The sequence below is a fragment of the Ovis canadensis genome, chromosome 23 (genome assembly GCF_042477335.2).
Source record: "Ovis canadensis isolate MfBH-ARS-UI-01 breed Bighorn chromosome 23, ARS-UI_OviCan_v2, whole genome shotgun sequence".
Lineage (NCBI taxonomy): Eukaryota > Metazoa > Chordata > Mammalia > Artiodactyla > Bovidae > Ovis > Ovis canadensis.
Window position 1 is genome coordinate 48955942 of NC_091267.1, and position 22380 is coordinate 48978321.

The 22380-nt window shown below is 45.7% G+C and overlaps 1 protein-coding gene across 1 annotated transcript in view; it reads right to left on the reverse strand.

Moving 5' to 3' along the window:
- Positions 1-22380, reverse strand: part of COLEC12 (collectin subfamily member 12) — a 178803-nt gene that overhangs the window by 12405 nt on the left and 144018 nt on the right. Inside the window, exons 4-7 of the mRNA XM_069568912.1 lie at positions 16106-16204; positions 13847-14893; positions 1407-1895; positions 415-551 (exon numbers count right to left, since the gene is read on the reverse strand). Coding sequence (XP_069425013.1) covers positions 415-551; positions 1407-1895; positions 13847-14893; positions 16106-16204 — 1772 coding nt within the window. The remainder of the gene's footprint in view (positions 1-414; positions 552-1406; positions 1896-13846; positions 14894-16105; positions 16205-22380) is intronic.

Below are 22380 nucleotides of genomic sequence, written 5' to 3' on the forward strand. Positions count from 1 at the left end.
ACCAAATGAGTGGTTATTATGTGTGGGCTTTGTCCCAGGACCATATATGCCCTTCCTGACCCTGTTAAGGCCACATGTCTGGACCCTGGCATTCAGCCCCACCCCTCCAGTGCTCAGGGCTCTCTGCCTCTCCATAAGAGACTTGTACCGACCTGCAGGCTTCCCGCTCTTTCCGGGAAAAGCCACACAGCTCCAGGCTTGATAAAGCAAGAGCTTTCAGGTGCTAGCACAAGGACCCAACCCCCATGCCGTGAATGCTTTCTGTCCCTGGATAAAGCCCAAATCTCAATCATGTGGCCCTCAGTGTTTCTGTGACTATGAATTTATGGTATCTTTGAATAAGCATGCACTTTCCAGATGTCAGCGATTCTTAAATTACAGTTTTCTCCAACCCTAAGAATGCCACACACGTACCTGCTCCTCTCCCGTGTTTATGAAAACGAGATGTGAAGACATTCTTTCGCAGAAAAGTTTTGCATCTTCAAAAAAGTCTCTCTCAGTCGAAAAATAGTAGCATTTGTCTGTGAAGTTCTTCCAGTAAGGCAGGCAGCCTAGGAATGGAAAGTTCAAAAATGCCGATGGAAACACACACACGCTGAAAACACTATGCCTTTAGGAGGCATAGCCGCAGCCCGGCTTCCCCACTGCCCATATGCTGAGTCTGTGACTGATGTTCCTGAACATTCTAGGGGCCAAGACCAGTCCCAGGAAGTAGATGGCCTGCAGGACACATGGTGGTTAAAACCACTTAAGCGGGCCTTTGTGTCTGGATTAGTCTTCACAATGACAGAAGTAACAGACACAGAAATAACAAGCAGCACAGGCTCAGGTGGTCCCCATCAGCCCGGGATCACACAGAACCTGTAAACAAGAGGCTGGGAGAGCTAGGCTCACAGGAAAATGCAACGAAGGGGGACTGCAGGAAACCAAGCGGAATCGGCTGTGGGTCCAAGGGGAGAAAGACAGGCTTGGTTGCAAACCCAAAGCTTTCATTATCAAAGGATGAGAAGGTACCATAATACCTTCTCAAAAAGAAACTCGAGCTGGCTTCAGGAACAGAAAGTTCCATCTGCACATTAACTAAGGGTTGACCATCCCCAGGTGAAAGGCAGAGAATGAAGACAGGGACGGCTCTGGGGTGGCCAGCCTCAGATTTTCCTGAATTCAACGTCTGGGACCCGTTTGTCCCTGAGGACCCGACTTAGCTAATGATAAATGAGCGCTAGAGGAGCTGATGCTGTTTAGGGATAAACACACGTGCCTGAAGGATGCTGCCTAGTGAGGAGCTAGGCGAGCAGCAGGGGCGGAAGCCCACCCTGTGTGATGCCTTCACTGCTAATAAGACTGGGTGTATGAGGTGAACATGGGGAGCACCCCCATCCCGGGTGTGAGGGGCTCAGACTCACCGTTGTCCTCAGGTGCTGTGGTCGGCTCGGTCTTAAGGGCCAGGGGCACTGCCGCCCCTGAGGGGCCTGGGGGACCAGGAGGACCCTTGATACCTGGCATGCCCGGCATCCCAGGGAGGCCTGGCAGCCCCCGTGGCCCGGGCACCCCAGGCTCCCCCACGGTGCCCTGCAGTCCCTGGAAGCCGGGGGGGCCCTGAGGGCCTGGGAGTCCATCCTTGCCCGGCGGGCCGGGGGGGCCTGGGTCCCCGCTGGGGCCCTGGGGGCCAGGCTTCCCAGGAGACCCTCGGGAGCCTTTGGAGCCTTGCAGGCCTTTGGAGCCTTTGCTGCCACGCTCTCCAGGGGGGCCAACCGGCCCGATTGGGCCCCTCTCACCAGCTGGGCCAGGCGGGCCCGGCTCCCCCTTCTCTCCTTTCTGCCCCTTGTTGCCAGTGGGGCCTGGGGGTCCCTGCTGTCCTCGGTCACCTTTTGGACCCCTGGGGCCAGGAGGACCTGAAACATAAAAAGAAGACAAAAGGCATAAGCGTGAAATCTGGGACACCTCTGGTCATCCGGGACCGTTTTTTCACAGCAGGAAGGCTGTGTGGGTTAGGATTGCTATATGTGTGTCTGTGTGTCTGTGTGTGCGTGCGTGTGCGCTCAGTCATGTTTGAGTCTTTGCAACCCCAAGGACTGTAGCCCACCAGGCTCCTCTGTCCATGGGATTCTCCAGGCAAGAATACTGGAGTGGGTTGCATTTCCTTGAGATGACCTCTCTCTTATTTCCTCCTCATTCCATCGATTTGATAAATATTTATTAACTACCTGTTGTATGACAAGCACCATGTAAGGTGTGGGGTAAGGGGTTGAATTGGACTAAAGAGATGCCATGGAGTGTTGAGAGACTGTCCTGTGATTCCCCCATTGCACCAGCCCGGCCTCTCCTCTCTGGTCCTCCCCTGTGGTGCTCCTGTCCCTCCAATGGTGCTGCGGGAACACGGAGGTCCTCAGGGCCGGGCCTCACTGTGGACCAGATCACTGGGACGGGAGATCTATGTTGCGGGTGCTCTTAGGGCCAGCTGAGGAGGACCAGTTTCATTTTTCCCAGTGATGCAAACGGTGCATCAAATGCACCTAATAATGCAAATAGGGTTTGGGCTTCCCTGGTGGCTCAGACTGTAAAAATCCACCTGCCATGCAGGAGACCTGGGTTTGATCCCTGGGTTGGGAAGATCCCCTGGAGGCGGGCATGGCAACCCACTCCAGTATTCTTGCCTGGAGAATCCCCGTAGACAGAGGAGCCTGGTGGGCTACAGTCCATGGAGTTGCAAAGAATCAGACACAATTTAGCGACTAAGCACAGCACACAGGGAAGGTAGACTAGAGAAAGAAACAGGTGCAGCATCTCACTGGCAAGGGAGGAAAAAAAATTGTTTTCCTCCAAAGGATGAAAAAGCAGTTCCCCCTTAAAAAGGCAGGGAGGGGGTTGGGGGAAGGGAAGCAAATACTTGCTCATCTCTCTTTGCTCCAAAAGGCGGTTCACTTAACGTGGGGGTGTCCTGTTTTCTCTGAATTCTCAAGAGTAACATCGACATCACAACCAGAATTTGTATGCACATGACAGGGTGAAGTACCTTCACATACAGTATGTCACGTGACCTTCATCTATGGCATAGGATTCCCACAGCACATCTGAGGACATGCAGGGCCAGAGACACAAAGCTCTTTGTTCAGAGTTATTGAGCAACTCAAGACAGATCTACCCAGGGGAATGGGGCTTCCCAGGTGGCGCTAGTGGTAAAGAATCCACCTGCAATGCAGGAGACCTGGGTTCAATCCTTGGGTCAGGAAGATCCCCTGGAGAAGGGAATGGCTACCCACTCCAGTATTCTTGCCTGGGGAATCCCCATAGACAGAGGAGCCTAGCAGGCTACAGTCCATGGGGTCGCAGAATCGGACACAACTGAGCGACTGAGTGACTGACATAGCACACCCATGGGAGTAAGACACGTCCAGTTACCATCAGGGGGAGGAGCTGGGGCAGGAATTCAGGGGCTTCTCCTGTTGAAATGAACACATCATGGAGGACACTGTGCTCAAACAGTCCGCTGCCTGGAATCTCAGAGCACCTGAGATCTTGCTATTCTACAGGAATAAGCATAAGAGCTCCGCACCCATTCTCTGGATGGAAGCCCAGAGCCTTGGAGGCTGGGAGGATGGAAGTGTGGGGGAGAGGCAGGATTGGCGGGGCTCCCACGCTCAGTTTTGCCTGTTCCTCTTCACCAGCACACCTCCCCACTGGCTGGTCAGGACAGAACGGTGAAGCAGCCTTTCCCACCTCTGTTCCCTCTCGCCCCAGGCCCTGGTGGACATCACTGCATCCACATACCAGCCATGGCCATGGCCAGCCCTCCATCTCTGTCCTTCCTCTGCAGAAGCCTAGGTCCTGGGCTCAGCTTTGCTCCCTTGAGCCTACCCATGACACTGCCCCTGGACTTTCAGGCCGGACCCTCTACGGAGCTGTAAGTGAGTTTATGCCAAACTAGCACGCACTAGGGCTAGCGCTGGCTTTAGTGTGTTCCTTTTAGGGTTATCTGCCCCAAAAGTCAGAGACTTCAGGGTGAAACACCTTCTTCCTGAATCCATCTTACTGACTTTTGTCCATCTGCTCCTGTTGACTCCTCCCTACCATCAGCTCTCTAGGCCTCTGGGGCCTCATCTCCATCCCATTCGTGGATGGTCCATTTTCTCTGGGATGTCCAGCCAGCATCTCCAACCTGGCGTGTCTACACTGACCTCGTCACCTCTGCTGTTCATGCCCTCCTCCCGTCATCTCTTATCCCACTGCATCATCACAGCCGTCTCATCACCATCCTAGCGCCGGGGTTCTCTCTTCCTCTCTCCCCCATCCCCTCTGTCTTTCTGGTAGATTTTTACGGTTACCTCTCAACTGCTCTTCCTACCTGATCCCTCTCCATGCATCTCACTGCATCTTTCGCACATCTGTCTTCCTTGCACTCAGCTCGGGACCCCACTTGCTCCAGGATACCCTCTTGGTCCTCTGGTGTCAAGGCTTCCAGGACCTGGTCTCACGTGTGTTGATTCACCCTCCTCTGCACCTGTCCAAATTTCTTCTCTCAGAATTCCCTCTGCCCACATCCATCTGGAAAATTCCTGCTCACCCACCATGTAATCCTCCCAGGTCACTCCAGGTGGAAGTTTTCCCTCCTTCTGTGATGTTTAGTCCTTGTTCTTCTTCGAGGACCCTTCCCCATCTAGTAGCTAGATTACAGGCCACAGTCATTATCTAGCAAGTGTTTCTCAAATCAATGTGCCTCATGGGTCAAAAACCCCGCAGGCTTCCCTGGTGGTAACGAATCCACCTGCTAATGTGGTGGGCACAGATTCAGTCCCTGGTCCAGGAAGATCCCACACGCTGAGGTGCAACTAAGCCCACGCATCACAACTACTGAGCCCGTGCTCTAGAGCCTGGGAACCGCAGCTACTAAGCGCACGTGCCCTAGAGCGTGTGCTCTGCAACACGAGGAGCCACTGCAATGAGAAGCCTGCACACAGCAAGGAAGGGTGGCCCTTGCTTGCCGCAACTAGAGAAAGCCCTCGCGGCAACAAAGACCCAGACCAGCCAAAGATAAATAAATAAATATTTTTATGTATATAAAAAAAGAAAGCCTGTTGCATTAGTGCTAACATTTTGGGTCCAGCAGAGACTAGAAGGGAGGGATTCTAGGGTGACAGTGTCCTGCCCGGTGACCTTTACCTCATTCTAAGAAGCCACCTCCACTCAATCTATGTATCAGGTTGACCCTGGCTGCCAGTAAGACTGGCCATGGGGAGATGTCTTCCCAACTCTATTCATACTTCTGAACTGATCCTGTGATCTTATATCCATAATTTGATTTTTTTTTTTCCTATTTAACCTGAGGAGACTCATTAAACAGCCTACCCATATAGGAAAGACAGAGGGTGAGTTTCTACTGCCAGATGGATCTCCTTTAAAAAGGGTTAGCTCAGAGGTTAAAGCGTCTGCCTCCAATGCGGGAGACCCGGGTTCGATCCCTGGGTCAGGAAGATCCCCTGGAGAAGGAAATGGCAATCCACTCCAGTATTCTTGCCTGGAGAATCCTATGGACGGAGAAGCCTAGTAGGTTACAGTCCACGGGGTCGCAAAGAGTCGGACACGACTGAGCGACTTCACCTTCACCTTCAAAAAGGTAACTTAGCTCCTTTGTGTAGTTGAGAAAAAATGTCTTAAGAGAGTATTAGTGGGGAAGGTGGCCTGTATGTTCCTCTGTAAAGCACGCAGCACGATGGAAGGTTCTAGTGGAACGATTCTGACAATAGGCCAAAACAAACAGAAATCTGATTTATTTGGAATAAGGGCAAAAATAAAAGTAATCCCCCCCCCCACACACACACACAACTACTTCGGTTTTGTTCATGTTCTATGTTTGACCTTAAGAAATCAAAATAATGAGGAAGATCTGTCGGGAAATTCAAGTGCTTTAGAAGTTCTTTATTCTCTCTATGGATTTGCCAGTAACCAGCGTCGCTCTATCACTCATGGCGGGTTGGTGCTGTACTCGCAAGTTATGGGAAATGAGTCCACCCAGGGCCAGGAAATGGTGCCCATTCCAGGGCCTGTCTCCCTGTTCTGAATGTTCCGACAGACCCATGTGGCAGAGAGTTGTATTTCTTCCAGAACACCCTCCTCTGGTTGCCAACAGAATTCCAAAGACATACGATTCTCTCTTCCCCTCCTGACATGAATCCAAGACTCCTTTACCTGGGGTGACAGCTTTTCATGAATCTTCTTTCTTTGTGGGGTCAGGTAATATATGGTGTTTGGCTATTTCTCTCTGAACCTAAGCTACACTTGAATATCCTCACCCCCTCCACAAAGAATCATGGCTTATTTTATTTTCTTTTTTAAAAATTTTTTATGGCTTATTTTTAAAATGCCATAAAAATGCAGACCTCACAGTCAACACAAAATACCAACTGATACTAATTTCCAGATGTTGAGAAGGAAGGGAATAAAATATTGGGAGGAGATGCAAGTTTTTGCCTTGGATAGTCTAAAATCCTACTTGTGATGGATTTCCTAGCTGGATTAGGATAAAAACTGAATTTTTCATATGAAGCACTATATCCATCACAAATAGATTATCTGCATATTCAAAGAGACACATGTATCCCAATGTTCACTGCAGCACTGTTTATGATAGCCAGGACCTGGAAGCAACCTAAATGTCTATCAATGGATGAATGCATAAAGAAGTTGTGGTATATATATATGATGAAATATTACTCAACCATAAAAAGGAATGCATTTGAGTCAGTTGAACTGAGGTAGATGAACCTAGGGCCTGTTATACACAGTGAAGTAAGTCAGAGAAAAACAAATATCATATATCAACCCTTACCTATGGAGTCTAGGACAAGGGTCCTGATGAACCTATTTGCAGGGCAGAAAGAGAAATACAGACGTGGAGAACAGACAGAGTTGGGAAAGGAGAGGGTGGGATGAATTGAAAGAGTAGTACTGAAATATATAAATTACCACGTGTAAAAGACACAGCTAGTGGGAAGCTGCTTTATAACACAGGGAGCCCAGCCCGGCCGTCTGTGAAAACCTAGAGAGCCGGGGTGGGGGTAGGAGGGAGGCTCAAGAGGGGCAACCGATACAACTTAGTAAAGCAATTATCCTCCAATTAAAAAAACAAATATGTTCTCTGTTATATTGAAAAGTTTAATATAATGTTTTATATCCATGGCGATGGATAAACTCCTAGCAGGCAAACTGCTAGGACCCACGTCTTCATCCACAGCTGCCCCAGCCTTGGGAAAATATCACAGAGCTAGAGCCGGAGGCTGGAACTCTGCCTTCAAACACTGGGCTATGGGAAAATGTACTCTGTATGCCCTGTACTCGGGGATTCATTCATTCATATACTTGTCTCATTAAGACAATACTTTGCTTGCTCCTTAAGACCTAGATATTTGCTATTTATTTCTTTCTAAAAATCACTAAGAAAAAGAGCTAAAACCATTTCAAAAGTTAGGACTGGATCCCCCTACAAAGCTGATCACTAATGCTAGGGGTATATCTTCCTCAAGGACCTGGGATGCCAGTATAGCTTTTGGCATCTGGATGATTCTAGGATTTTAGGTATTACTTGAATCTTTTTTATTTTTTGGTGGGGGCAGCTGTTAAAGTAAAATGAAATAAAATATAAGCCACTGATAGTGCCTTAAAAGTGAAAACTCTGAAATAAATGACAAGACAGTATTCATGAGCCCATGCAATACCTTGAATTCAGAGTTGAGAAAATGGTGACGTTACATGTGGGGCAGACATGATGTCCTGTACAGAACAGAAAACGAGGCCACGTGGTTGGCTGCCTAGCTTGGGATTTTTTTTTTGCCATGTGGCTTGTGGGATCTTAGTTCCCTGACCAGGGATTGAACCCGTGTCCCGTGCAATGGAAGTGTGGAGCCCTAACCACTGAACCACCAGGGAGCTCCCCTGGCTTGGGATTGTGAAATGCCAGGATACCATGTTGCTGGTAAAGCTGTCGAATGAAGGCTCCAGAAATGCCTGTATATGACCAAGACCAGAACTCAGAACAGCTGTGTTTGCACTGTCAGCAAATCCTCCTCCCCAGGCTTCTAGGCTCCAGAGCCAGGAGCTTTAAACACTAGAATCCTTTAAACAAACATCTTAAAGAGGATAGGAGGCTTTAAATACTGTGCTGTTGCTGCTTTGGCCACCAAGCTGCGGGCTTTGAGAAGGGCCAAGCCCCGTATCCTACCCCTGAAATAACTTTACAACTTGTTTTCCAAAAAAAACTGCTTGTGCCTAACGGAAAATAGAGAAAACACTTTAATTCTTACTGCCACTCAACATCGTGGAGACTTTTATTTTAGAACCACAAGTGGTCAGGCTGGAAGATACAGAAAAATAGTAATATCATCTGACATATTTTTCTTCTCACGCAGTGAAATGAATCACATTTATTTAACACCCACATGTGAAAAAGTCATTCTGCAGGGCTTAGGTGAAAAGGCATATACAAATAAAAAGGAAATTTAAGACAGGATATTTGGCAATCATTTTAAAAAATAATTTGGTTCTTGACCTCATGTTCAAGATAGTCAGACATCTGGAAAGCCACGGAAGCTCTTTGTCCACAGAGGAGGATATATTTAAGCCACTGTTTCTCACCAACTGGCCACGGTGTGCTTCAACGCCTTCGAATGCCTGCACTCAATAAACGTGGATCAGGATTTCCCTGGTGGTCCAGTGGTTAAAAATCCACCTGCCAACTGCAGGGGACATGGGTTCGATCCCTGATCTGGGGAGATCCCAACACACCCCTGAGCAATTAAGCCTATATGCTACAACTACTGAGCCTACTCGTCCTAGAGTCTGGGTGCTGCAACAAGAGAAGTCACTGCAATGAGAAGCCCGCACACCGTAACTAGAGTAGCCCCCAGCAGAGCCAAAAACAAATAGATAACATGGATCAAAAATGAGGGAAAGTCAGAGAGGGGCAGCAGCCAGTCTGATTCCTCTCCAGGGCTGGGCACCGGGAAGCCAGCAGTAAGAACTTCTGAACTCCCGTCAACCTTAAAGCCTGCGTCTGTACAACTGTGTTCTTTGTGGGCACGAATGTTGTCTTCCATGGTGATGTACTGGCTGGGGCTACAGCAGAGGGAAAAACTTGGACAGGAACTGAACATACTCACACTTGGGTATGAATATTAGCTAAGCCTCTGCCAGGCACTGCCCTGTTTTATTTACATTATCTCATTAAGTCCTTATAACTGAAATAGGTAGACAGATACTTGGTACTCATCTCCAGGGTTCTCTGGCTCTACGGCTCTCGTTCTCATCACTAAACCTCACGGTCCTCCCAGAAGAGCAGGTGCAGGGAATTGTCTGGTTGTACTAGGAGGATGCGACTTACACCTGCATGTATTGTAGCAGTAGCTTAGGGTGTGAGGTGAACTTGCTACCTAAGAGTGTGTTTTATGAAGTATGAAGTCTTCCATGTGCCAAATTAGGATGAAAAAATGTTACACTATCGGCAACAACAACAATAAAAGCCTTTCATAAGGTTCTGGGGTTTATGGAGGTAGAGATCATTGTTGACAGGATTCAATTTTGTTGTGGTTGTTCAGTTGCTCAGTCATCTCTGACTCTTTGCAACCCCATGGACTTCGGCACGCCAGGCTTCCCTGTCCTCCAATATCTTCTTGAGTTTGCTCAAACTCATGTCCATTAAGTCGGTGATGCCACCCAACCATCTCATCCTCTGTCGCCCTCTTCTCCTCCTGGCCTCAATCTTTCCCAGCATCCACCTTGTTGCTCAAGCTAAACACTTAGGAGATGCCCATTCCTCCGCCCTGCTCATGTCTGATCCATCCATGAGCCTTGTCCAGCTCCTCAAAGCTGGCCTGATCCCGCGTCCAGTTTCTGCCCACAGCACTCTACTCCATCAATGTACCCTTTGGGCTTGGGACACCTTGGGGAGAGAAATCCAGGGTCTTGCACACCAAATGTGATCAAAAAGGGATCTGGGTGGGCTCTGAACGTTCACAGCCCCTCCAGCCCATGTGTTCCTCACCCTGCAGGCACGGCCACAGAAGGCCAGTCCGGGCTATCATCTGGGGAAGGGCAGGGCTACCCTTGATTCTCTCTCCAGAATTCCTCCTGACTGAGAAGACCCGCTGTGGTCATGCATGCTGCTACTATCCATCCCAAGTCACCCACGATGGGTCCCTCACTCCTCACTGGAACACTGCCTCCAGGATCACTTCCTGGTTATCTGTTCTTCCCCCAGCATCTAGGATGACCTTTCAAAAATATAAGTCAGGTCATGTCACCCCCTTCCTTAAAACTCCCCCTCACATTTAGAGTGAAATCCCATCTCCTTGGCCTCATAGGCTCCCCTGGGGCGGCCAGGAGGAAGGGCATGCATTTTCTGTGATTATCTATGGGGTTTGCATCACAGGCTTTGCACCAAACAATCTGGGCTCAGATCCCATTTAGCTACTTATCATTTCTGTAAATTTAAGGAAGTTCTTTAAACCCCTAGAAGGCTTAGTTTCCTTATGTATAACTGGCAATGAGTTTTTGAGCACCTGCTTTACAGAGTGGGTGTCACAGGGGTAATTCATGAAAAGCCCTCATTACACTCATACTTAACTTCAGTTGATAAAAATAATCAGAATGGAAACATTAATTCATTTAAAGCCAGGCTCTGAATCTATTTATTGTTAATAAATATCTGAATCTGGATATTGTTAATCTATTTATTGTCATTTATTGTTGTTGTCTGGTCGCTAAGTCGTGGCCAACTCTTTACAACCCCATGGACTGTAGCCCCCCTTCTCCAAGGAAATGACATCTCCAAAGACATTTATAGCTAGAAAATATCCAGAATACCATGTTAGGATTGTTGAGGGTATTACAACTTTAAGAGACAATTAGAAAGCACTTATTTTATGAGATTGCAAGTCTGCTGAGATTTCCCCTCATTCTGAATTTCAGTTGAGAAGGAATAGGGGAAAAGAAATAAATAATAAATATAGGTAATAAATAAATCAAGCACTGAAGAACTGTCTGGCTGTGTGAAAGCCCACTCTTTATTCAGAGTATGACTCTCACCTACAGTACCCCTGACAGGCATTGTCCAGCCCCTCTATAGCTGGGCACACGTACGGTTCACAGAATCCATTATATTTTCAAGCAACAGCAATTTTTATAAGGAACACTATATAAGAACTAAAACATTTTCCTTTAATGAGTACCCACTAGTCTTTGTTTCACCCTCTGGAGTGCCTCAGATGTCATTTAAAATCTCTTCCACATGACAGCCTTTTGAATAGTTATAAACAGCTGCCTTATTCCCCACTAAGCAGTCTCTCCTATAGGTTAAAGTTCCAGGTTCTTCGATCCTTCTTCACAGCACATGATTTCTAGACCCCATCACTCACCCTGATCCTATTTTTCTGAGCGTGCTGGTCTGTGAGCATCCCCTGTTGATCAGGCTTCCCAACATACACACTATCCTTGGGGAGTGGTTTTGCCATGCTAAAAGGAGGGAGTATCACCTCCCTCATTTTGGATATCATATTTTTATTAATACAGCAAAAGATCACATGAGCTTCCCTGGCAGACACATTGAGTTGCTTTACAGTCTACTAAAACGCCCCACACTTTTCATGCACACTTCCTCTAAGTCATGCCCACCACCCACCCCATCAACATTTGTATTTGGCCTTCTCTATCTACAAGTAGGGATTTTCATGTCTCCCCCATCTATTTCATTTTGTTGGCATCTCTTTACTGTTCCAGCCTCTGCAGATCATTTTGGATCAAGATTCTCTGACCTGTTAGTATACACAGTTTCACATCACACAAGTATTGGCTGTCATCCACGTCCTCATGCTAGTCCTGGCCAAGCTGTTGAGCAGTCCCTGCCATCTGCCACTCAGCTCTGCTTCCAGGCTCAGAGGGCCTCATTTAACTATCACCCTTTATATTCATTCAACTAGCATGGCAGTCACACCCAAGGGTGACTCTCAGTGACTCATGCCCTTGTATAATCCTTTCCCCTTAAGCATGGAAACTGTAAATTGCTTCTGACCAACTGTATATGGCAAAGGTGATGGGATGTCATTCCCTTGCCTAGGTTACATTATATAAGACTCTATCTTTGCAGGCTGGAGTGAGAGACTCCCTTGCTGGGTGTAAAGAAGCTGCAATGGTTTGAGATGGCCACATGGCAAGGGGCTGGGGTGACCTTTAGGACCTGACAGCCCATCTTACCATCCAGATTGCCAACAGATGGATTCTGCCAAGAACCTGAAGGAGTGTGGAAATGAGGCTTTCCCTAGTCAAGACTCTGATGAAACCATAGCCCCTCACTGAGCCTGTACCTGGGCAAGACCCTAAGCAAAGGATACACCTATGCTGTGCCCAGATTCCTGACCACAGAAACTGTGAGATGAGAAATGGGAGCTGTAAGTGCTGAGTTTTTAGTAATTTGCTATGCAAATGAATACGACCAATAAACCCATCTAACTGATCATTCATCCAGCACTGATTGCTCCACCTTGTTCTGAAGGGTATCACCGCCAGGAGCCTCGCTGAAGTCCAGATGTGCTATTTTTCATTCTCCTAGTTTAAACAATATGCTATCTCTGTTACTGTCAGGAAATAAAATGAAGTCCATTGGCTTTCTTCTTAGTGAAGTCATTCTGGTGATTATTGCTTTCCTGAAAGCTCAAAAATGATCTAATCTGGTCCAAGGACTTTCAGTTTATACGGATGCCCTGGTTTGGAGTAAAACTCAGATTTTATATGTAAGTCACATCATTTCCCTCCTCTGTGGCCTGACAGTTACTGTGATGGCCAATCATCCACTGTTCGTGGCACTTGGAAGTAGCCATCTCTTAATGGTCACTCCATGATCTAGAAGATTGAACCTTTCTTCCAAAGGAGCCCAATTTGTAATGGCATTGAAATAGCTAGGCACTGAAAAGTTCCAAATTAACCAGTCTTTCATTCACAAACATTTAATGGAGCACCTTTAAGCACTGTCCACAAATTCTTAGTTATGCTTCCCTTCTATTTCCCTTCGAGAAATAGAACTTAATTCCCCTCCCCTTTGTGTGTGAGATGGACTTAGTGACTTGTTTCTAAAGGAGAGGATATGGTGGAATGATGGTATGTGACCTTTGAGGCTAAAAGACATCTTGGCTTCCTTCTGTTTCTCTTGGATCATTTGCTCTGGAGGCAGCCAGCTGCCCTGCTGTGAGGACACTCAAGCAATTTCACATGATGAGGAACCAAGGCCACCTGCCAATAACCAACAAGCCCAAGAGCCATATGAATGAGCCATCTTGGAAGCAGCTCCTCAGCCCCAATTAAAGCTTCAGAAGACTACAGCCCCAGGGCTTCCCTGGTGGTCCAGTGGTTAATTCTGGGGACATGAGTTCCATCCCTGTTCCAGGAAGAGTCCACATTCCTCGGGGCAACTAGGCCCAGGTGCCATAACTACTGAAGCCCCCAAGCACCTGGTGCCCATGCTCTGCAACAAGAGAAGCCACTGCAATGAGAAGCCCGTGCACTGCAACAAGAGGAGCCCCTACTTGCCGCAGCTAGAGAAAGCCTGTGAGCAGCAACAAAGACCTCCCTGCCCCAGCACAACCAAAAATAGATAAATAAGAAGACTATTGTTCCAGCTATCATCTTAACTACAACCTCATGAGAGATACTGAGCCCAAACCACCGACTTACACTAAGCTACTCCCGAATCCCTGACCCTCAGGAACTACACAGTAATACAGGCTTATTGTTTTAAATTGTCGAGCTTTAGGGTCAGTTGTCCTACAATCATAGATAACAACGTAAGTTCAGAATTTCCACTTACCTTGCAGGATGGTAAAATTCTTGATGAGCTGACCATGCTTGGAGTCCACCAGCTTCATTTCTTCCATAATCACTGACAAGTTGGCCACTTCCGTGTCCAACCTCGACCTCATCAAATCTTGCTGCATCCTGAGAGAAACGGAATCCAAACGGATGTTGGCCAGCGTGTTGTTCAGGGAGGTCAGATCGTCCGTGTGTTTGGTCAGCGTGTCCGTGCACGTGGTCCTGACTTCATTCAGGTTGCTGGTCAGTGTCCGCAGGTAGTGGGCTGTGTAGCTGATATTGCTGATGATGTTCACAATGTCTGACTCGAAGAGCTGGAAGCGCTCCTCGAGCTGGCTGAATTTGGCCGCCGTTCTGTTCTCCGCATCCCTGTGCACGTCCTGCAGGTCCTTCAGGTTCTGCTCGTTGGCTTGGGAGGCTGTGGTGATATTGTCCATCTGCCCTGTGAAGGAGCTGAGCTGGCTGTTCATGTCCTCCAGGGTGTCGTTGTTGGCTTTGGCCAAGGCAGAGTTATTGGCAGCCAGAGTCTGCAGGCTCTGCACCTTCTCCTTCAGCCAATCCGTGTCCTTCTTGGCTTGAAGGAAGACCTGCTGTAGGTTCTGGAAGTCGTTCTTGATGCGCTGGATCGCCTGGCTCGTGTCATCCACAGAGCGCTGCAGATTCGTGATGAGGTTCCTCTGCTGCACCTGTGTTAGGTTCAGGTTGTTGAGGTTCATGATGACCACATTGTGAGAGTACATTTGGCTCTGCAGGTTGCCCTGCAGCACGCTCGTGTCCTGCTGAAGATTCGTGACGTAGCCGTTATAGGCCTGCAGGGTTTTGTTGACAGTGGTGATGAGGAAGGAGTTATTCTCCAAAGTTTCCTTCAGTTGACTCTGCCGGTCCACCAGTGCATCCCCACTTGCCTGCAACTTCTCCAGCGTATCTTTGTTCTTGCTGGTCTTTTCCGTGATCTCACGAAGTTGCTGACGGAGATCCAGGATGTCTGACCTGAAGGTGGAGAGTTCTGAGTTGGTGCTGAGCGCTTTCTTTCCCGTTTGGTCCCCTGGAATCAGACACATGTGTTACTCAGGTTGGTGGGATGGAGGCGCGTTCAAGTGAGGTCACAGATTCCCAAGAATAAAACAGAGTTTTATTCCTAACTGGAATGTGCTCTGTTTCGGACAGAAAACTTGTGTGATGTGCTCACTGCATGCATTAGTAAAATCTACATCTCTGTTAAACCTGGGTCCTCAGGAATTGGAAAGGGTGCAGAATACCAGCACAGATTAACTTGGGTGAACACTTTTCTCATGGAAGGAGGGGGAATTTACTTGTTTCTAGAGCACTAGGAAGGATGACAAGAAGGCAATAACCTTCTATTTGTTAAGTTCACCAAAATTATTCTTTTAAAGATTGGGGGAAAAAAAATCACATAATAAAATAGGCTAGAATCTTCTATTTCTCAAAATCACCAAAATTCTTCTTTAAAAAGTTGGGGGAAAAAAATCACAGGATAAAATAGGCTGGAATTTTCTATTTCTTAAAATTAATTTCTACAATTATTTTGTGCAGTTTGCTGCTGCTGTTGCTGCTGCTAAGTCGCTTCAGTCGTGTCTGACTCTTAGCGACCCCATGGACTGCAGTCTACCAGGCTCCTCCATCCATGGGATTTTCCATGCAAGAGTACTGGAGTGGGATGCCATTGCCTTCTTCATTGTGCAGTTTAAAATATTTCAAATAAGAATTTACCAAGCATTTTATAAAAGAGCTTTTGATAAAGGGTATCTGTGATTTTTTTTCACCAGGATTGATCTTCAGATTTTATTTGGTACACAATAGTATTTTTGCGGGGAGGGGATTCAACTTCAAAATTGGTCCTTAATTTTAAAATTTTAAAGCTTTTGAATTAAATCATGAGGAAACATTAACATACAACATGAAAGTTTAAGGTCTTTCTGGGTGAATGTGAGTTTAGAGCCATGTCATTCTTAAAAAAAAAAACAACTGATCATTTACATAGAGTTGAGTTAGGGCAGCTGTCCCCCACCTCTGGGATGTAATGTCTGAAGACCTGAAGTGGAGCTGATGTAATAAGAATAGAAATAAAGTGCACAGTAAATGTAATGCACTTGAATCATCCCCAAACCATCCTCCCACCCACCCCCGGTCAGTGGAAAAATTGTTTTCCATGAAATCAGTGTCTGGTACCAAGAAGGTTAGGGACTGCTGAGTTAACAGGGATTCAACTTCATAGTTCACTCTCACTGCAGATTACCTAATTTTTTCAGGTCGCTTTCCACTGCTGTGAGCTTGTCATCATAGGTTTGGCGAGATGTCTCCATGCCACCTGTAACATTGTCCATTTTCTCTACAACTAAGATTTGGAAATCAATGGATTAATGCACATACCTGCTCACATTTTATCTTTCAGTTTCAACAACAGATCATTTCATGACAGAATAAAGGAAACAGAAAAAAACAAAAAGTATAAATGAAATCAAATCTAGGGGAAAAGCCATTCTTTTAGGAAAATAAATAACGTACTTGTTGCAAATCCCAATGGCAGTTTGGTCGTTGAGAACTCTAGGTTCTTAGCTGTTCTCATGATTACGTAGTGCCTTGGGGACTCTAGAAATAGTTTAGAACTTCCTAAATTTTTTTGTATTATAAAAGTCCTCAACCTGTATTATCATTTATATTAATTTCCATAGGTGGAAGAATAACATTGTAATTTATTTACAAAGTTGTGTCACTCAGACTCCCTGCTATTCTTGGCAAGTGTGACTCACTTATCTGCAAGGAGATTCCACAGCAAAGAACATCTAGCTCAAGTTTATACATAAAATCCTAGTAAAAGAGATGCAAAGTCAAGGGTATTTGCCACTTTCTGTCCTGAGTTCACCACTAAGGCCTGACAATCTGCTTCTCCTTAGTGACATGTGAATCTTTAACAGTTCACAAGAAGATGCCTAAGTGGGTTTCCAAATAATAATAATTTCCCAAGAAGACATTTCCCCCAGCATTTTCCTGACTGTATATTACTGGAAAAGTTAGTGATGCAGTGTTAAATGAAAGCCACTGTTCTTATTCATTCTCAGAAGAATTAATTCTCTATGGTTATAAATTTATCATTCTAAAATGTCTAGGAACTGTCTCCTGAGGCAAAGGAAGCAAAAGCAAAAATAAACAAATGTAACCTAATTAAACTCAAAAACTTTAGCACAGCAAAGGAAACCACTGACAAAATGAGAAGATAACCTACCGAATGAGAGAAGATATTTGCAAATGATATGACTCTTAGGGGTTCATATCCAAGATATATAAATAGCTTATACAACTCAATATCAAAAATCAAGCCAATTTTAAAAATGGGCAGAAGACCTGAATAGACATTTTCCCAAAGAAGATATACAGATGGCCAACAAGTAAGTGAAAAAACATTCCACATCACCAGAGAAACACAAGTCAAAACCACAATGTCAGAACCACCATGTCTCACACTGGTCAGAAAGTCTACAGATAACAAATGTTAGTGAGGATGTGGAGAAAAGGGAACCCTAGTACACTATTGGTGAAAGTATAGATTAGTATAGCCACTATGGAGAACAGTAAGGAGCTTCTTTAAAAGACTAAAGACAGAGCTACCACATGATCCAGCAATTCCACATCTGGGTATGTACCTGAAGAAAATGAAAACACTAATTTGACAAGATATAGGCACGTCAATGTTCACAGCAGCAATATTTGCAATAGCCAAGATAAGGAATCAACTAAGTGACCATCGGTGGAAGAACGGGTCAAGAAGATGTGGTGCATACATACAGAAGGAAATATCACTCAGTCATAAACAAGAGTGAAATTCTGCCATTTGCGACAACATGGAAGGGCCTGGCGGGTACTGTGCTTAGTGAAATAAGTCAGACAAAGAAAGATGAATACTGTATAATGTCACTTATATGTGGAATCTAAAAAATAAAACAAGCTAATATAGTATATATAACAAAACAGAAACAGACTCACAGATACAGAGAACAAACTAGTGGTTACCAGTTGGAAGAGGGGAGGGACAAGAGGGGTAGGAGATTAAGGGATACAAATTATGGATAAAATAAAAAACAAGGATATACTGTATAGCACAGGGAAATATAACCATTATTTTGTAATGACTTTAAATGGAATATAATCTGTAAAAATATTGAACCAACTATGTTTGACATCAAAACTAATATAATATTGTCAGTCATATATCTCCACTAAAAATGTAGAAACAAATAAAGTATATAAAGTGAAAAATAAAGAATAGCATTTCAAATAAGAGTGTCTCTCTCCAGAAGTGACTCCCATGAAATCCAGCCTCCAGCAGCTTGAGATCAAGGCTGACTGTCCCTCTCGGTATCGACAGCTTTTGAAAAAATGATGACTCATTTTTTAAAGCATGGCTATGGTTTATATATTACTTGTAGGCCAATGGATCCAGTCTATTTTATTCAGCAAGCCTTCCAGCCATGCAGGACCACGTGAGAAGATTCTTGGAGCTCTCGTCAAGGAGCAGATGTGTGACCTAAAGTGAACCAGCCCCAGGGCTCCCGGCACCTTCCCTGGAGAAGCTGGTTGTGCTCTTCCCCAGGCTTCTCCAGTTCAGTCATAATGAAATGTGTGGCTTGCATCAAACTCTTTCTCCTCCAAGCATTTCCATGCATGCTTCTCCCCACCTAGAATGTTCTTCCCAGGCTTCTTCCCCAAGCTAAGCCCTCCCTGCTCTTCAAGACTCAGCTGGTCACATCCTATAAGAAACCTATGCTGAAGTTTATCTTGCTAGGGTCTCTCTCCTGATCACAGGACTCCCATCACGGTGTTGTCATGGTTTCGCTACTCCAAGACCCCTTGCGTGCGTGTGTGCTATGTCACTTCAGTTGTGTTTGACTCTCTGCGACCTTATGGACTGTAGTCCGCCAGGCTCCTCTGTGCATGGGATTCTCCAGGCAAGAATACTGGAGTGGGTTGCCATGCCCTCCTCCTGGGGATCTGCTCAATCCGGGCATTGAACCCAAGTCTCTTAGGTCTGCATTGGCAGGCGGGTTCTTTACCACTAGCGCCACCTGGGAAGTCCCCAATATCCCTTAGGGCAGGAAAATTGGTGCTGGTTTTATCCCCAGCTCTTAGCTCAGTGTGTGGCACGTAGTAGGTATCCATCACAGATTTATTCATTACGTTGTTTATTTAAATAAACAAGAATCTGCCTGCTGGCTGCCGAGGCCTGTGGAAAAAGAATCAACTGAGCTAGAGGTTATGCAAACAAACATACAAACCAACCCAGGGAGGGCTTGGCATCGGCAATGAGCATGGCATTTAGTTGAATAATTATCTTTTTTTTTTTTTCAAAAAATTACCATATAGACCCAGAGATACAGTTAAAATAATCTGAGGGTTTTCTAACAGGCATGGTTATTCCTAGAAACTCCAAAGAACAAAATGTTTCATCTGCATTTTAGCAAAGCTACCCTTTAAAAAAATAAAACATGTAATGTTTACAAGTTTAGGTTCAGTTTTGATTCTCAAATCAAAACACAAGCCTCAGTCTGTCCTCAAACCACACACAGGGACCTTGAGTCCTGCCCCTTTTTCCTGGAAGCCAGAGAAACCTCTGAATATGCTGACAGGCAGTCATTTTCAACCCTGTCTAATTTGTCTTCCATTTTACTTTTTAAAAACCCAGAACTGTCATAGACAGATCATTCAGGTTTGTATAGAGTAAAAGAAATAAATACATTCACTTAAAAATCCGTTAGGTTTCTCTTTGGTGCTAGAAAACTCTTTGCCCTGCCCACAAGGGCTAATGAACTGGTTGTAGGCACCAAGGCGGTGTATCTGTGTTTAAAAATAGGATTTGGATATAAAGCTACAAACTTCAGGGACTGCTTAAAAATGCTAGACTGATGGAGACCAGAAGTCACACTTACTGTAAAAACACACAGCATTTTCACCAGTTTTTACTCTTAACTCATTAGCACAAATCCTCAGTCAGGAAAATAGTGGCAGACATCCTCTCTGAGCCTAGAAACTCCCCGTCTTCGGAGGGAGACCTCGGTGTGTAGATTGTTCTCACATGAGGAAAACAAAGAGGGAGCACAGAAGGGTCCAAGCAGTCTGTTTTTTAACCTGGTCCCCTTTATTAGAAAGTGTTTCTTGACAGACTTTTATCTTCAAAGTATTACTTTAGGTGTCATATATATGAAACATTGCCCCTCTTCAAGTACCCCAAAAGCTCAATTCTCTAGCTTCCAACAATAACACCTTTTCTATAAAAGTGCTTGATTTTTTAAAATTATTTTAAATTGAAGGATAATTGCTTTATACCATTGTGTTGGTTTCTACCATACAGCAACATGAACCAGCCATAGATATACATATGTCCCCTCCAGTGTTTTTTAAGACTCATTTACTCTTGGCTGCACTGGGTCTCGGTTGGCGCTCGTGGCTTTCTCCAGGTGCAGCAGGTGGGCTTCTCACTGTGGTGGCTTTTCTTGTGTGGAGCATGGCGCTGGATCACAGGCTCAGTGTTTGTGGCACACAGGCATAGTTGCTTCACTGCACGTGGGACTTCCCAGACCAGGGCTTGAGCCTGCGTCCCCTGCACTGGCAGGCAGATTCTTAACCACTGGACCACTAGGGAAGCCCTATAAAAGCCCTTGATCTGGGCCACTAACCTCTTCCTCCCTTGTCTTGATTCCAGCCATTCTTAAAGGTCCACTCTGAATCTCACTGGCCCATTGTGTGAAGCCTTCCCTGATGATCCGATTCCACACCAACGGGACTCTGTATCCGAATGGCAATAAAATCAGCCCCTACAGATGGCCTCACTCTTTCCAAGGTGTATCACATCATCATTGCGGTTAATCCTTATGACTGCTATTTCACACATGAAAAAACCTGAGGCCCAGAGATGTCCAGTAACTTCCTTAGAGTCACACAGCTTATAAGAGACTAAGTGAGATTCCAGGCCCGGAGATCTAACTCCAACATCCACGTTTACTCTGTAATTCCACTTCTCCTCTCATGGAGTACTTCTTTTTCCTAAATATGGTTTCTTCCAAGAAAAATCCCTTGAGGAGGAGAATTGTGTCTTTTTTCTTGTTGAGAGGACCAACTCATGGTCTGCTAGTCTTTTTATTTTTAACATTTATTTTTTATGGCTGGGTTGGGTCTTAGCTGTGGCACGTGGGTTCTTTGTTGCAGCACGCGGCTTCTCCCTAGTTGAGTTGCGTGGGCTCATTTGCTCCACAGCACATGTGATCTTAGCTCCCTGACCAGGGATTGAACCTGAGTCCCTTGTGTTGGTCTACTCTTAGATTCTTAATCACTGGATGACCAGGGAAGTCCCAGGACTATGTCTTCTTTATCTTCCTTTTATATTCATCATTCTTAGAGGTCTACCAAGTACTTGTCATGTTTGGGGCAAACATGGACGTGGAGGGTCCAGAGACATAGCTCATGACCGAGCCTCCAGGACAGGAACGAAGAATAGAGTCCTGCCTGGTGCTCAGGATGATGTCTACCAGTTTGACTGTAGGAAACACAACCCTTCATTGGTATCTGGGACTTCCCAGTAATACCAGGTACATTCCCCTGGGATGTAATAAAGACATTTCTACCTTGAACACTATTTCAGGTTTCATTACAAAAATACTGTCTGGTGAGAAGGTGTTATCCTTGATTCTAACAACACCTACGCAGTGTGGTCTGATGCTCATTTGAAAGCTTGCTTACCCAGCTGTAATGCTACCCTGCAGAACTGAGCAGCAAGGCAGACATCTGTGACTAGGAATGTTGTATTAGAGGAGGTTCTTACTGAGAAAGATTCAGATGTCTGTCTTTCTTCTTTATCTGAAATCCCTTAAGGTAGCATCCTGCTGGGTAGGACCGCAAAATAAGATTTTCCTGTTCAGGGAATGTTCTTGAGAAAAAATAACCCATAACTTAGAAGGTGGCTTCGGCCTGGATGATAAATAGTCCAGGACAGAGGGTGCACCAAGCTGTAACCGTCCAAGAATGGGCTTTTTGTAAAGTGGCTGACATGCCGCATAGTCACCACTAGTGTGCTGACCTGATCTATCTGGGTGACTCAGCAGTTCTCTGACTTGTTCAGCAAATTCTCTGGAAGGAACTTAAGTTATATCCTAACTTGTATCTGCATAAGTGACATAAAAAGGGAACTAAAGAACAGTTGGGGCTTCCCTGGTGGCTCAGACAGTAAAGAGTCCACCTGCAATGTAGGAGATCTGGGTTCAATCCCTGGGTCGGGAAGATCCCCTGGAGAAGGGAATGGCAACCCACTCCAGTATTCTTGCCTGGAGAATTCCATACACAGAGGTGTCTTCCGGGCCATAGTCCATAGGGTCACAAAGAGTCAGATATGACCAAGTGACTAACACACACACACACATACACACACACACACACACACACACACACACACACACACACAGAACAGTTTTGAAGAAAAAACTATGGAGATGCCTTTACAAACTCTGATAAATAATGGAGTTTCTA